This window comes from Megascapheus bottae, chromosome 8 (genome assembly GCF_031878675.1).
Source record: "Megascapheus bottae isolate mThoBot1 chromosome 8, mThoBot2.hap1, whole genome shotgun sequence".
In the NCBI taxonomy this organism is placed as follows: Eukaryota; Metazoa; Chordata; class Mammalia; order Rodentia; family Geomyidae; genus Megascapheus; species Megascapheus bottae.
The window spans coordinates 24650694-24664475 of NC_143516.1; the positions used below are offsets into that span (position 1 = coordinate 24650694).

Consider the following 13782-nt stretch of genomic DNA (forward strand, 5'->3'; position numbering starts at 1 on the left):
TCCGGCTTTTTTCTATGTATATGGTGCCGAGGAATCGAACCCGGGTCTTCATGCATGCTAGGCAAGCACTTCAACCACTAGGCCAAACTCTCGGCCCTACATTAGTCTTTTAATTTTGAGCTTCTTACTTTGAATCCAGAGTCTGTAATGAAAGGAGTTATGGGCAATCATTGTCTTTATACTAGAGATTTTTTTTTTCTAAAATGGGTTGCATTAAAATAAAAGTTTTGCCAAATAGTCATACGAGAAGTATTTTTCTAAACCTTTTTTTTTTTTTTTTTTTTTGCCAGTCCTGGGCTTGAGCACAGGGCCTGAGCACTGTACTTGGACTTTCTCAAGGTTAGAACTCTACCACTTGAGCCTCAGCACCACTTCCAGCTTTTTTTTTTTTTTCTATATATGGTACCGAGGAATCGAACCTGGGTCTTCGTGCATGCTAGGCAAGCACTCTACCACTAGGCCATACTCCCGGCCCACAAGAAGTATTTTTCTTTAAAGCTTAAAACTAATGTTTTCTTCAGAGATTCTTTTGCATGTTCATTATTTCCTCGAGGATTAAAAACAAAATAAATTATCCAAAACAAAGTGATTATAATGTACACACTTGAAATATTGATGTGAATCTCCAACTTATTGCTATTGGTGGCTGTAGGAGCTTTTAAGTTCTTCAGCAGAATCATGTACAGAATCTGTTGGTGCCTGTACCAGGCACCTTCAGACCCGAATCCCATAGTGATAAGGTTTTGGCATAAGCTTCTGTTTTGGAATTTGTACCGTGACAGGGAGGTAACATTCCATGAAACATGTGTAGGGTGTGGAAGAGGTTGATTCCAGGAGTCTGTTGAGTGTGAGGCAAGGAAGTGAAACGTCACTAGTTTATACAGGGATTACAACTCTTTTCATCTCTCCTTATTTATTTTCTTTTTGATTCGTCGGTATAGAATAAAGCAACAAGAATATGAACTAGATTTAGGAGGTTGTTTTCATCAAGTATTTGATACCATTTATCAAGGTTTTGAATTCAGACCCAGTGGAAAAGCAGTGATTCCCAAAGCAAGATACCACAAGTGAATCATGGGGTTCTAGTTACCACTGTCTCCCTGTCTCCCCCCTCAAACAATTATTAAGACGTCTGAGTATACTTTTTATTATTAAAACACTATTTCCTAGAGGAAATAGTACTCTTCACAAAGGTTTTTGTGTAGTTATTACATTAGAAGTCTAGGAAGGAAGGAGGGGGAGGGAACAAAGAAGGGAGGGAGAAGGAGGAAGGAAGGAAGGAAAGGGGGAAAAAAAGGCAAGCATATAAATGGTTGAATTATTTTTTATCATCTCCCCCCCACACCACCCCCCGTCAGACCAGGCATCTAGCCTCATTGTTTATAATAAGGAGCTGGTCAACCTGGCGTCTGAGGATACACCTGCTTCTGAAACAGATATCAACCTGGAGGTGTCCTTTGCAGAACAAGCAGTGAATCAGAAAGAGAACGCCAAGGATAAGACTCAGAAGAACAAAGGCTGTGATACCTCATTACCCGTACGTACCACATATTCACTAATAGTCTTCCTGTTCGTGAGCTTTTTATATTTTGAAGGTTGAGACTGAAGATTTGAAAGCATAACTTAGCAAACACACTATAGCTTTCATTCAGCAATCATTAATATTTCATAACCTATCTATATCTGTCTGTGTATATGTGGTGTCTGTGTCTGTGCTGATGAGGTATACTTTCTTTTGAGATTTCCATGTGCATACAAACAAAACAGTCATAAAATACGGATGAAATTAGATGCTAGTTTGTTAGCTATATTTCATAGACTCATGATAATAGTTAGTCATCACTTGATAGTTGCTTAGAGTTAGTCCCTTCTCTGTCCCTATGTGCGATATATGTCGCATTGTCTGTCTTACTGTTCTAAGTGAATTGAGACCTCTCTGATCTTCTTTCTTTTTAATAGTTTTGAAGACTGCAGAATAACTTTCTGGATTTGTCTAGTTGCTCTCATGAGACTGGATTCAAGTTAGGCATTAAGTGTGCACTGCATAGATTGGTTCTGTCTGTGATTGCATTATCAGAACAGGGACACACTTGCAGATGGTCACTGTTGATGATGGAAGCTTGATCACCAACTTGACTAAGGGAATGTTCACTCATTCTCCTTATAATAAACCTTTCTACTGTGCAATTGATGCTAAGCTATAGTCCTTGGAAAAAGGTGGATATGCCAGGTAATAGTAACTGTGTGTGTATGTGTGTGTGTGTGTGTGTGTGTGTGTGTGTATGTGTGTGCATGTGTGTGCATATGTGCAGGTCCTGGGGTTTGAACTCAGGACCTGGGCACAGTCCTTGAGCTTTTGGGCTCAAGGCTAGTGATCTATCGTTAGAACCACAGCTGCACTTCTGACTTCTTTCATAGTTAACTGGATATAAGAATATCCTAGGCTTTCCTGCTCGGGCTGCTTGGAACCCCAGCCTTGGGTCTCAGCCTCCTGAGTAGCTAGGATTACAGGCTTGAGCCACTAACACCTGGTTATGATAGTCACTTTTTGGATAGTGGTTTCTTCAGCTTCTGGTACACTTGCCTAAAACTATGAACTGGTATTGAAGAAACACTGATTTTCAGAATCCATTATTCCTTCTATATTATTTGTTTGGCAATCTTCTATAATAATTGGTTTTCCTTTTCTTTTCTCTTTTCTTCCTTCTGGTGGCTTCCTTTTATTAAAATTCAGTGTTTTATAAACCAGTGTGATTTCTCTTTGATGTTCATATTTACACAACCCTTTGCTAGTAGAACCCCTTCCAGCTCTCATCATTCTTGTGCTTTTTTTTTTTCTTCCTACCACAAGATGTTCTGAGTTCACCTTGTAATTTTCTCCCCTCAGACTTGAAAGCAGCTAACCCTTCAAGAAACTCTGATTCCTTTTGGAAGCAAATGACATTTAGGATCCAAGATCTATGTACATGGTTTTCATTGTTCCTGAATACCTTGAAAATACATTAATTTACTGTGAATATCACTCATGCAAATGCTAACATAATGATACCATAAACTTTCAAATACTCTGCTCAATCTCCAAGTTCAATATCAATATCCAGTCTGTATTCCTTTCTAATTCCTTATTCTGTTTTATCTTGAAACAGCTCTGAATTATACTTATTGCCTATAAATATTTATATAAGCAATAAACAGATTTTTAGAACATATGTTCTTGTTACAACTTAAAATGAACTAACTCTATAATAAATATTCAGTGTTCAAATATTAAATTGTATTATGAATTTCATAATCTTTTTATATGATTTGAGAGTCCATCTATTGCAAATGGTTTATATGTCTTTTAGACTGTACATCTACCCTTTTTTCTATTTTTTTCTTCTTTATGTCTTTTTTCTCTCTCAGTTTTCCACTGTTTCTCTCCCTTCATAGTCCTTTTGCTGTCTTTTCTTCCTCAAAATTGATTGGCTAAAAAGGACTTGTTATTGATCTGTAAACAGTTGCTTCCTCCGTTATCTCTATACTGATAGTGTAATTGGACATCTTTTCCTTTATGAATCAGCTGATTATAATGTATTAGATTAGGGTTCAGTGCTTTTGTCAATGTGATGATATGCTCCTTACCAGGAGAGACAATATCTAGCTGGTTTTCTATTTTTTTTAATGAATTGCTATAATGGACCTATACTTGGATCTATTAATTTATTGATGCTTGCAAAATGATATTGTAGTATTTTGTTTTCTTTGTCATTTTACTTAGATATTTCTTTTAAGAAAAGCTTCTTCAAAGTGGTCACTTCGAATTCATTTCAAGTAATGACCAGTTTATGTTGTTTGGTGTTTGTTTTATAAAATTAGCATCTTAGCGCATAGATTTATACATATTTGATATGACTCAACAAAATTGCCTAGGCTATCTGGTATAGTTTGTGTTGTAGACCTAAAATTGTCTATATCTGTAAAAATCTTTGGCTTTATTTAGTAGAAATCCGGTTTTGAGCACTGGAAGTGATCAGTTCTCCGAATTGACCATGACTTTCAAGCCTTCTCAGTAGACAGACGTGCATTTTCTCTCTTCCATGTAGAGGAATGTAATTGTTGGAAATGTCAGGTGATAAATTTAGAATGTTATGTGAATGCTTGTTTATGCTATATGCACAGCTTTCTCCGAATAAAAATGCTCACTACCTTCAAACTGAACACTGGACACGCTGTAGACTTAGTTTTCTTCAGTTGTTTGCATCCCTAGGACAGATACCCAAAGGGATATGGCAAGATTATTCTGTTTTAGGTTACTTATCATTGTTATTCTCTGCGTGGTCACACTGTTAGCTGAATACCTGCATTTGCCTCATTTTATTCACAACTTTGAGATTGTTCTTATGAAAGATAATTTCATAATTGTATAAAATATTTTATAGTCCAGGAGTCAAGTCTAATAACAAAAATATCTGAAACGTCTAGCTTTGAACTGGGTACCCATAGCTCATGCCTTGTAATCCTAACAAATTAAAGAGGTTGAGATTAGGAGAGTGCAAGTTGAGACCAGTGTGGACATTTTTGTGTCCACAGAGGGAAGCTAGAAATGGTGGTGTGTGCCTGTGAACACAGCAGTGACAGGGAGTTATAGTAAGTAATTGGTCTGCATGTCTAGTACTCATCATACAGGGCTGGAGGCATAAGTTAGCAAGAGAGCACCGGCATGGCATTTGTGAGGAGCCCCACAAATATGCAAACAAACTCAACTACAAAACTCTAGATTTTTTCCTTGAGCTGATCAGCCTTTACTCTTTCCTCTTAGACACAAATTTTAATTTAAAAATTATGATTTATCCATCAGTATTGGATTAGTGGCCTACTGTATGTACTTGATTTCATTTATTTACTTTGTGTACTTTTTGTAGTATATTCTAGAGATAATATCATAATAGTATAAAGAAATATTTTTTATTTGTTTTTATAGACAGGTGGTACTCCATGGTGAGGCTTTACTATGATTTATTAAACATGTCCCTTGGTGATAGACATATGATTATTTCCAAGATAATGCTAGGAGAATAATTTTTAATACCAATGTGAAAATTAATGGAGCTGGCAGAATTTTGTCATAAATGATGACCCACACTACCAGAATTAAAGTTTTCTAAGTGATTGTTGATTCAAACAATGGAATAAAAATCTGCCATTTTATTCTATTTAGCAGGTTTGTATTCAGCTACCTTCTTGATTCTGTTCATGTTGTGTCTAAATTAAAAATGACATTTCTACTTCTTCTTCCTCTTCCTCTCTCATGCAGTCTTACCAAATTGTGAACTTAATGTTAGATAAAATATTTGAAATAGTCTTATTAGTAGCACTTCTTCAGTTTCATATAGATATACATCTATTCCTACATTCATTTTCTTGAAATTTGTCTTCTAGAAATATGAACATGGTATCAAATCTTTTCAGGATTGTAAAGTGGTTAATGAAGTAATTATTGAGTCACCACACTGAAGTAGATGTATAAGCAGATAAAACCTTATGTTCCATTTGTATTCCATGCTTTTCTGCTCTGCAAATAAACAGGAGGATTTATGAAATACATGGCTCTTCACTGACCTCATTTTATCTTCATTTCATTTTTTCATAGAGCATTGAACAGACTTTGTTAATTGTTTATGATCTCAAAGTGGATTTGTATTTCTGAAATGTGGAGATATGAAGTATGATTTTTGTAACTCTTAATGTATAAGAGTTTGAAATTATAGCTACTCCATAGTACATATAATAGGACCTGGAAATTATGCTCTGGAATTATTTCATTCATTAATCAGATGATATCTTGTGCAGTAGATATTATTATCCTTATTTTTCAAATGATCGAACAAGTTAGATTACATAGTAGTATGCTGTGGCTTGACCTCAGTGACCAAGCTTTTGAAGCTTTTCTCTTGCTTTCCAAGTTGAAGCAAGAGTCATTTGATGAATAGAAAAGTGAAGTTCAACATTTCTGATTAAATGCCTCAGTGCGCCCCGCCCCTTACATCATAAAGAGAGGGTACAGTTATGGAGAGCCAGCTAGCTAATTTATGTAACACACGAGAGCTCCTGACCTTTTAATTTTTATATTTTTGAATTTTAGCCTTTGCTTTAAACATGTGTTCCAAAAGACAGAAAGAGCTTTTCTCCTGCTGAAAATCTGTTGTCTTCTGTTACCCAAGGAACTGCACTATTCAGTCTATTAGCTTAGCAAAGACAAAAACAAACAAACAAACAAAAAACACACACAAAAAACAGGGAACCTCATGAATATTTAAAGCAGCCGCTATGAATTAAACATTAGGATAAAAACTAACTTCTTCATTGAGCACTGTGTTAAATAAATAAATAAATAAGCTCATATATATTGCTAGGTAAATCAAATGTTTGAATTAATAGCATTTCAGGTTTCTCTAAATATTTGCCATGGGTAATGCTTTGAATAATCACATTCTATGTGTTTGATTAGACCGAAAGTAACTGATTTCAGTGAAACATTTAGGGCTTTATTTTTTTTTAATGTTTTAATGGGTAAATATGATTGATCCAGAAAATGAAGCCATTAGCAGAAGTGTGGGGCCTTGCATGGGAAGAATGAGACAAGTTTTATGTGACACTTAGGCTGGGGTTTAGCTTTACTGGTAGCACACTTACCTTTCACCACAGGGCCACACACTGGAAAAAGAAAAAAAAAATTAAAACTCAGAGAAAATCAGAAGTCTATCAAGAGTATTAGTGAGAATTTTTTCCGCCTCACCAAATGTGATTCTATGCTTTTTCCCTTGAGTATATATGGCTTTATTCATTCAGTAGACCATAGCAAAGTACTAGCATGCCAGCCCTGTAGTTAAGAGGTTTAGGGGTGGTAAGCAGGTAGCCCCTGTCCTTGAATGAAGAACAGTCCTAGATCAATATCTATTCACTCAGACTTTTACCGACAACGTGGTGGTCAGGAAAATGAAGTGGAACAGATTGATTACTGAGCAAAAAATTTAAGAGATCTGAATTTGCACCCGATGTCACTGCTTATGTGGCTGTGTGTAAGCTTTAATACTGAGTCTCAGTTTCCCCATCAAAAATGTACCACCATTTTAACCCTGTAGTGACTTTTGTTGAATATAATAAGAAACTATTTACCAAAGATGAGTGTTATCTTTAGCTATTATTTTTTTCTTTGTCATCATATTTAGTAGAAATGGAGTTTATAAAATACTAAATAATTTTTAAAGTTGTATGAAAATATATTGTAATGTAGCCAAGTGATCGAAACAACCCAGTTGCCCCACTACAGATGAGATACAAAAAATGTAGTACATATAGACAGTGGAGTGTTACACAGCAACTGGAAAAGATAAGATAAAGACATTCACGGGGGAAATGGATGAAAGTAGAGCATCAGCTTAATTTTAATTATGTTCCTAAATTTATGTGCCAGTGATTGCATATAGAGATTTTTTTCTTGAATACTTGTTTTTAGAACATGACATTTGAAATATATTAATAAAAAATTTTAAGTTAAAAAAAACTAGTAAAATCCTTCCTTCCTTCCTTCCTTCCTTCCTTCCTTCCTTCCTTCCTTCCTTCCTTTCTTCCTTCCTTTGTTCATTCTTTCTTTCTCTTGCTCTCTTTCTCTTGGCTTTCTCTCTCTCTCTCTCTCTCTCTCTCTCTCTCTCTCTCTCTCTCTCTCTCTCTCTCTCTCTCTCTCTCTCTCTCTCTTTTCCTCCTTCCCTCCCTACCTCTCTCTCTTCCTTCCTGCTGCTCCTGAAGCTGGAATTCAGGGACTGAGTACTACCCCTGAGCACTCATTTTGTTCCAAGTCTAACATTGTAATACTTGATCCCCAGTTCCGTTTTGGGCAGTTACTTAGAGATAAGAATCTCACAGACTTTTCTGCCCAGAATGGCATCTGAGCATCATGCTCAGATGTCAGTCACCCTCCCGAGTAGCTAGGCTTTGTAGGAGTGAGTCACTGAGCCTGCAGCAGTAATACTTGCTGAATGTTTACTACATACCATTGATTTTTTTAAATCACATCATGCGTTCTACTGATTTTTTTTTTATTAAATCATACCTACTAAGGAAGAGCCTGGTGCTACTTCTGGACTATGCATTGAGGGCCTCCGTTCTAGGATGTCTCATACTGATGTTTGGATCCAAGCATGTTGATGATAGCATGCAAAAATCAGCCAAGCAGAGGAAGTGGTGCTGTGGCTCAAAAATGATAAAGCACTATTCTTGAGCTGGAGAGCTCAGGGACAGTTCCTAGACTCAGAGTTCAAATCCCATGACCAACAAAAGAAGGAGGAGAATGAAGAAGGGGAGGAGGAGGAGGAGAAAGAGGAGAAGGAGGAGAGGAAGAGGAAAAAGGAGGAGAAGGAGGAGAAGGAGAAGGAGGAGAAGAAGAAGAAGAAGATGGGGCCCGGGAGTTTGGCCTAGCGGTTAAAGTGCTTGCCTAGCATGCACAAGGACCCGGGTTCGATTCCTCGGTATCCCACATACACAACCAAGCCGGAAGTGGCAGAGACGAGACACAACCAAACCGGAAAAGTGGCAGAGACGAGACTGCGATGGCGACAGAGAGCGAAAGAAGCGAGCTGAGCTGAAGTGAACAGAGCCCAACCGAGTGGTGGCCGGAGCGTGCGGGAGCGAGCCGAGCCAGAGCCAGCGGGGCCGGAGCGAGCGGGGCCAGAAAGAGAAGGGGGCCAAAAAAAAAAAAAAAAAAAGAAGAGGAGGAGGAGGAGGAGGAGGAAGAGAGGAGTGTTCTGCCTTTGGACCAGGAGTGGGGCCTAGTGGTAAAGTGCTTGCCTAGCATTCACGAAGCCCTGGGTTCAATTCTTTGATTACCACATACACAGGAAAAGCTGGAATTGGGGCTGTGGTTCAAGTGGTAGAACACTATCTTGGAGAAAGCTCAAAGACAGTGCCCAGGCTCTGAGTTCAAGCCCTAGAACTGGCAAAAATTAAAAATTAAAAAAAATCAAGCAGAGAGACGAAAAGAGAATCAGATAAAGATCCTTTGTAATTAAATGAAGAAGTCTGGGGTAAACTCCACAGATGTAATCTTGATGACAATTTTTTTTTAATCTGTAGGGAATGACCATTGTTTTATACAGGAAACACAGCAAGACTGTAATTTTCATAAGACATGCCAGAGAAGATTGTGTTTTTATTTTGTGTCTTTCATTTTTGTATTTACTGTGTTTAATGTTAAAGGATACAGATCGTAGATGATTTGAGAAAAGCACAAAACAGCAAATATACCACTTGTCTGCATTCCTATTGATGTAAGAAATAAAGCGTTTGGGAAATCTGAACATTTAAGCCTGATCTCAGAGTTTAGAATCCTATGTTTTTCTCATGTCTTCTAACTTCTTTTCCTCTTTCCCTCCTCATGATTCATGCCTGACTTGTAATCTTTGGTTCTTTGTTAAAAATTTATTTTTATGATCATTAAAGAATTGCCCATTGTATGGTTAGTGAAGATCTTCTTCTACTCTGTAGTCTTTCTAGTTAATTTGCTAGCTATGTCCTTTGCCATACAGAAGCTCTGCAGTTAAATGCAGTCCCACTTATCCAGCCTTTCTCTGATTTGTTGTGTTTCTTGGTCCTTATTAAGAAAGTTTGATCTAGTGTATCTCCTATTCTTTCTTGTAAAGTTTTCAGTGTATCTGCTTTTACCTCGAGGTCTTTGGTTCAGTTGAAGTTAATCCTGGTGCAGGGTGACCTGAAAGGATCCAACTTTACTTTTCTGCAGGTGCTTAACCAGTTCTGCCAGCACCACTTGTTGAAGAGGCTGTCTTTCTTCCATTCTATTTTTTTTTGGCTCCCATACCAAAGATTAGGTGGCCATAGGTCTGTGAGTTAATATCTGGGTCCTCAGTTCTTTTCCATTGGTCTTCAGGCCTGTTCTTGTGCCAGTACCAAGCTGGTTTGGTCACTATAGCTCTGTAATAGAGTCTAAAGTTTGGTATTGAAATTCCTCCTGCGCTGTTCTTTCTGCTAAGAATTGTTTTTGCTATACGGGGTCTTTTATTATTCCATATGAAATTTTGGATTGCCCCTTCTATTTCTTTAAAGAATGCCATTGGGATATTGATGGGTATTGCGTCGAATTTGGCAAGATTGCCATTTTCCTCAAAAAGGTCCTTTACATTCTTAGTTAAGTTAATTCCTAGGTACTTTATTTTCTTTGAGACTTTCTTGATTGTTGCCTTGTTCCTCTCATTGTTGGCATATAGGAAGGCAGTTGATTTTTGAGGGTTAATTTTATACCCTGCTACCTTGCCAAAGTTTTAAATCAGCTCAAGCAGCTTGGGAATGGACTCTATAGGGTTCTTTAAATATAGAATCATGTCATCTCCAAAGAGGGAAAGTTTTACTTCCTCTTTCCCTATTTGGATCCCCTTTATGCTTGCTTCTTGCCTTGTTGTTATGGCTAGGAATTCTAATACTATGTTAAAGAGGAGTGGAGAGAGTGGGCATCCTTGTCTCGTTCCTGATTTTAGGGGAAATGGCGTTAGCTTTTCACCGTTAAGTATAATGCTAGCTGTGGATTTGTCATCCACAGCCTTTATTATACTGAGGAAGGTTCCATGAATTCCTAGTTTCTCCAGAGCTTTTAGCATAAAGGGGTGTTAGATCTTGTCAAATGCCTTTTCTGCCTCTATTGAGACAATCATATTCTTGTCCTTGCTCCTGTTGATGTGTTGAATTATATGGATTGATTTGCGTATGTTGCATCCCTGTGATGAATCCTGTTTGATCATAGTGCATAATTATTTGATGAGTTGCTGAAGATGGTTGGCCAGTATGTTGTTGAGAATTTTTGCATCAATATTCATCAGACAAATGGGTCTATAGTTCTCTTTCTTTGATGGATCTCTGGTTTTGGGATGAGGGTTATAGTGACTTCGTAGAATGAGTTTGGCAAAGACCCTTTGTTTTCACTTTCGTTGAAGAGCTTGAGGAGTATTGGTGTGAGCTCTGCTTTGAAGACCTTATAGAATTCAGCTGTGAATCCATCTGGCCCCTAACATATATTAACAGCTCAAAAAATTGAATCACTCCAAAAATAATCTCCAAAAAAACCCAACCATCCCATTAATAGATGGGCCAAGACTTAAAGAGAGTCTTCTCTGAAGAAGAAATAAGAATGGTCTATAGACACATGAAGAAATGCTCCATATCTCTGGCCATAAAAGAAATGCAAATCAAAACAACTTTGATTCTACCTCACTCCAGTTAGAGTGGCCATGATCAAGAAATCTAATAACAACAGATGCTGAAGGGGATGTAGCCAGAAGGGATCACTACTACACTGTTGGTGGGAGTGCAAACTCATTCAACCACTATGGAAAGCAGTATGGCAGTTCCTCAAAAGACTAAACATAGAGCTCCCCTATGACCTAGCAATTCCACTACTTGGCATTTACCCAATCAGCCAGAAACAAGGACATACTAAATCCACTAGCACAATGATATTCATTGCAGCACTATTTACCATAGCAAAGATATGGAACCAACTCAGATACCCCTCAGTTGATGAGTGTATCAGCAAGATGTGGTATTTATACACAATCGAATTCTCTGCTGCTGTCAGAAAGAATGACATTGCCCCATTTGTAAGGAAATGGGAAGACTTAGGAAAAATCATAATAAGGGAAGTAAGCCAGACTCAAAGGAACATAGGCTCAATGGTTTCCCTCATTTGTCATAATCAGTAGAAACCTTGGGCTCTCCTAGGAGAGATTTACAATAAAACAAAACCTAGATATAGAATGACACTAAATGAAAGGATATAGAACAAAAGCCATATATTGAGTGATTGTCATCCTTAATGTACTATGTTATCTCTCATCTCTTTTGCTCTCTTGATTATCTCATATTGTTACAATATTTCACCTTGTTATCTGATATATTGGATATATGCATATTTGGTTATTTGAAATTGGATAAGGAAGAGGGGGAAACAAGAGGAGAAGTGGGAGTGGGGGGGAGGGAAATGGGGACCAAGACATGAGAAAGTGTATCAATGTATGTGAAGTAATGCACCCTCTATCTGGTGAATAAAATGTAACCCTTCTATTAATTACAATAAAAATATATGAAAAAATTAACTGTGGTTAAAATTGTGGTGATAAAACAATCGAACACTCCATATATATATACATATGTATATTTAAATAAATCAAGTTTATTTTTCCAAAAAACAAGTGTTGCCCAAAAGAGTTCCAATTCACCATGTGAGTTGTGAATAGCACCTAAAAGGCCATTCTCTTTTGGGCTCACTGTTGTTTTTTTCCACTCTGTCCATAATCAGATTCCACTGATCAGAATTCAGAGGTGAATTTTTGAACTCTCTAGTTTCAAGACCCTCAAAATAGTCACTCTACAGTCGTTGCTTGCATTGAGGACATAACTCAGCCTAGCATTTAGTAGGCTAGCACTCTACCATTTGAATTTTATTTTGGCCCTTTTTTTTTGACATTTAGCGTGTGTGTGTGTGGCCTCTTGGTACAATGGTGGTGTTCTCTCTTTGGGTTATGAATGGGGCTATTATAAACTTGCATGATATTAATTACATTTATTTCAGAGTTTCAGATTGCCAAAAGATAAGACAGGCACCACAAAGATTGGGGACCTGGCATCTCAAGACATGAAGAAGGTTTGCTATTTAGCCCTGATTGAGTTGACAGCCCTCTATGATGTCTTGGGCATTGAGCTGAAGCAACATAAAGCTGTGAAAATCAAAACGAAAGGTAATCTCCAAAATGGAAAAGTTCGATTTACTTCTATGTAGCTAAAATGCACTTTTTGTGTATTCCTAAGGAAAACATGTACAAACTTAACCAAGTGTTGACTATATCTAAAGTTCAGGTTATAAAATATTGCCTTCAAAATTATGTTACTTGGCCAGGTGCCAATGGATCAGGCCTGTTCTCCTAACTACTCAGAAGGCTGACATCTGAGGATCACATTTCAAAGTTAGCCTGGGCACAAGAGTCTGTGAGCCTCTTATCGCCAATGGTGCAAGTGGTAGAGCACTAGCCTTGAGCTGAAGAGCTCAGGGACTGCACCCAGGCCCATAGTACAAACCCCATGACCAACTCCCCCGCCCCCCCAAAAATTGTGTCACTTGGTTAGATTGTAGAAAACAAAGACGTTATCAGCTAATTCCTACAGAAAGAAATTGCATTGCCAGGAAATATAGCTTCTCTTTTTTCCTTTAAATACTGCATATGTAAAAATACATTTTGGAATAGGTATTTATTTCTAAAATCAGGTCTTGAGAAATGACTTTGGATGATCTTAAAATATTACTTTTAGAGCTGGGAATATGGCTCAGTGGTAGAGTGCTTGCATAACATGCTTGAAGCCCTGGGTTTGATTTTTCAGTACCACATAACAGAATAAACTGGAAGGGGCACTGTGGCTCTAAGTGCTAGCCTTGAGCAATAAAAAGAAGCTTACAGACAGTTCTCAGGCCCTGAGTTCAAGCTCCAGGACTGGCAAAAAAAAAAATTAAAAAAGATTACTTTTACTTATTCATTACATGAATGATATGTAGTTGTCAAGACCCCGTCCCTTTGTTCAAATACATGGGGTCTTAAACTATTTTAAAAAGACCTTATTATTAAAAAAAGAAATCATGTAGTGTGACATGCTACACCCCTAGATTGTATTCATGTTCCATTCTTGTCATCTTTCTTTCGTAAGCTTCTTGTTTTACCTATTACATTAATAGAATTTATTTTGGCTGAG

General features: G+C 37.4%; 1 protein-coding gene across 6 annotated transcripts in view; it reads left to right on the plus strand.

Moving 5' to 3' along the window:
* Nucleotides 1-13782, plus strand: part of Arhgap18 (Rho GTPase activating protein 18) — a 178555-nt gene that overhangs the window by 127668 nt on the left and 37105 nt on the right. For all 6 annotated transcript variants that reach the window (XM_090338145.1, XM_090338147.1, XM_090338144.1 and 3 more), the window contains exons 5-6: nt 1359-1537; nt 12614-12779. In XM_090338145.1, coding sequence (XP_090194271.1) covers nt 1359-1537; nt 12614-12779 — 345 coding nt within the window. The remainder of the gene's footprint in view (nt 1-1358; nt 1538-12613; nt 12780-13782) is intronic.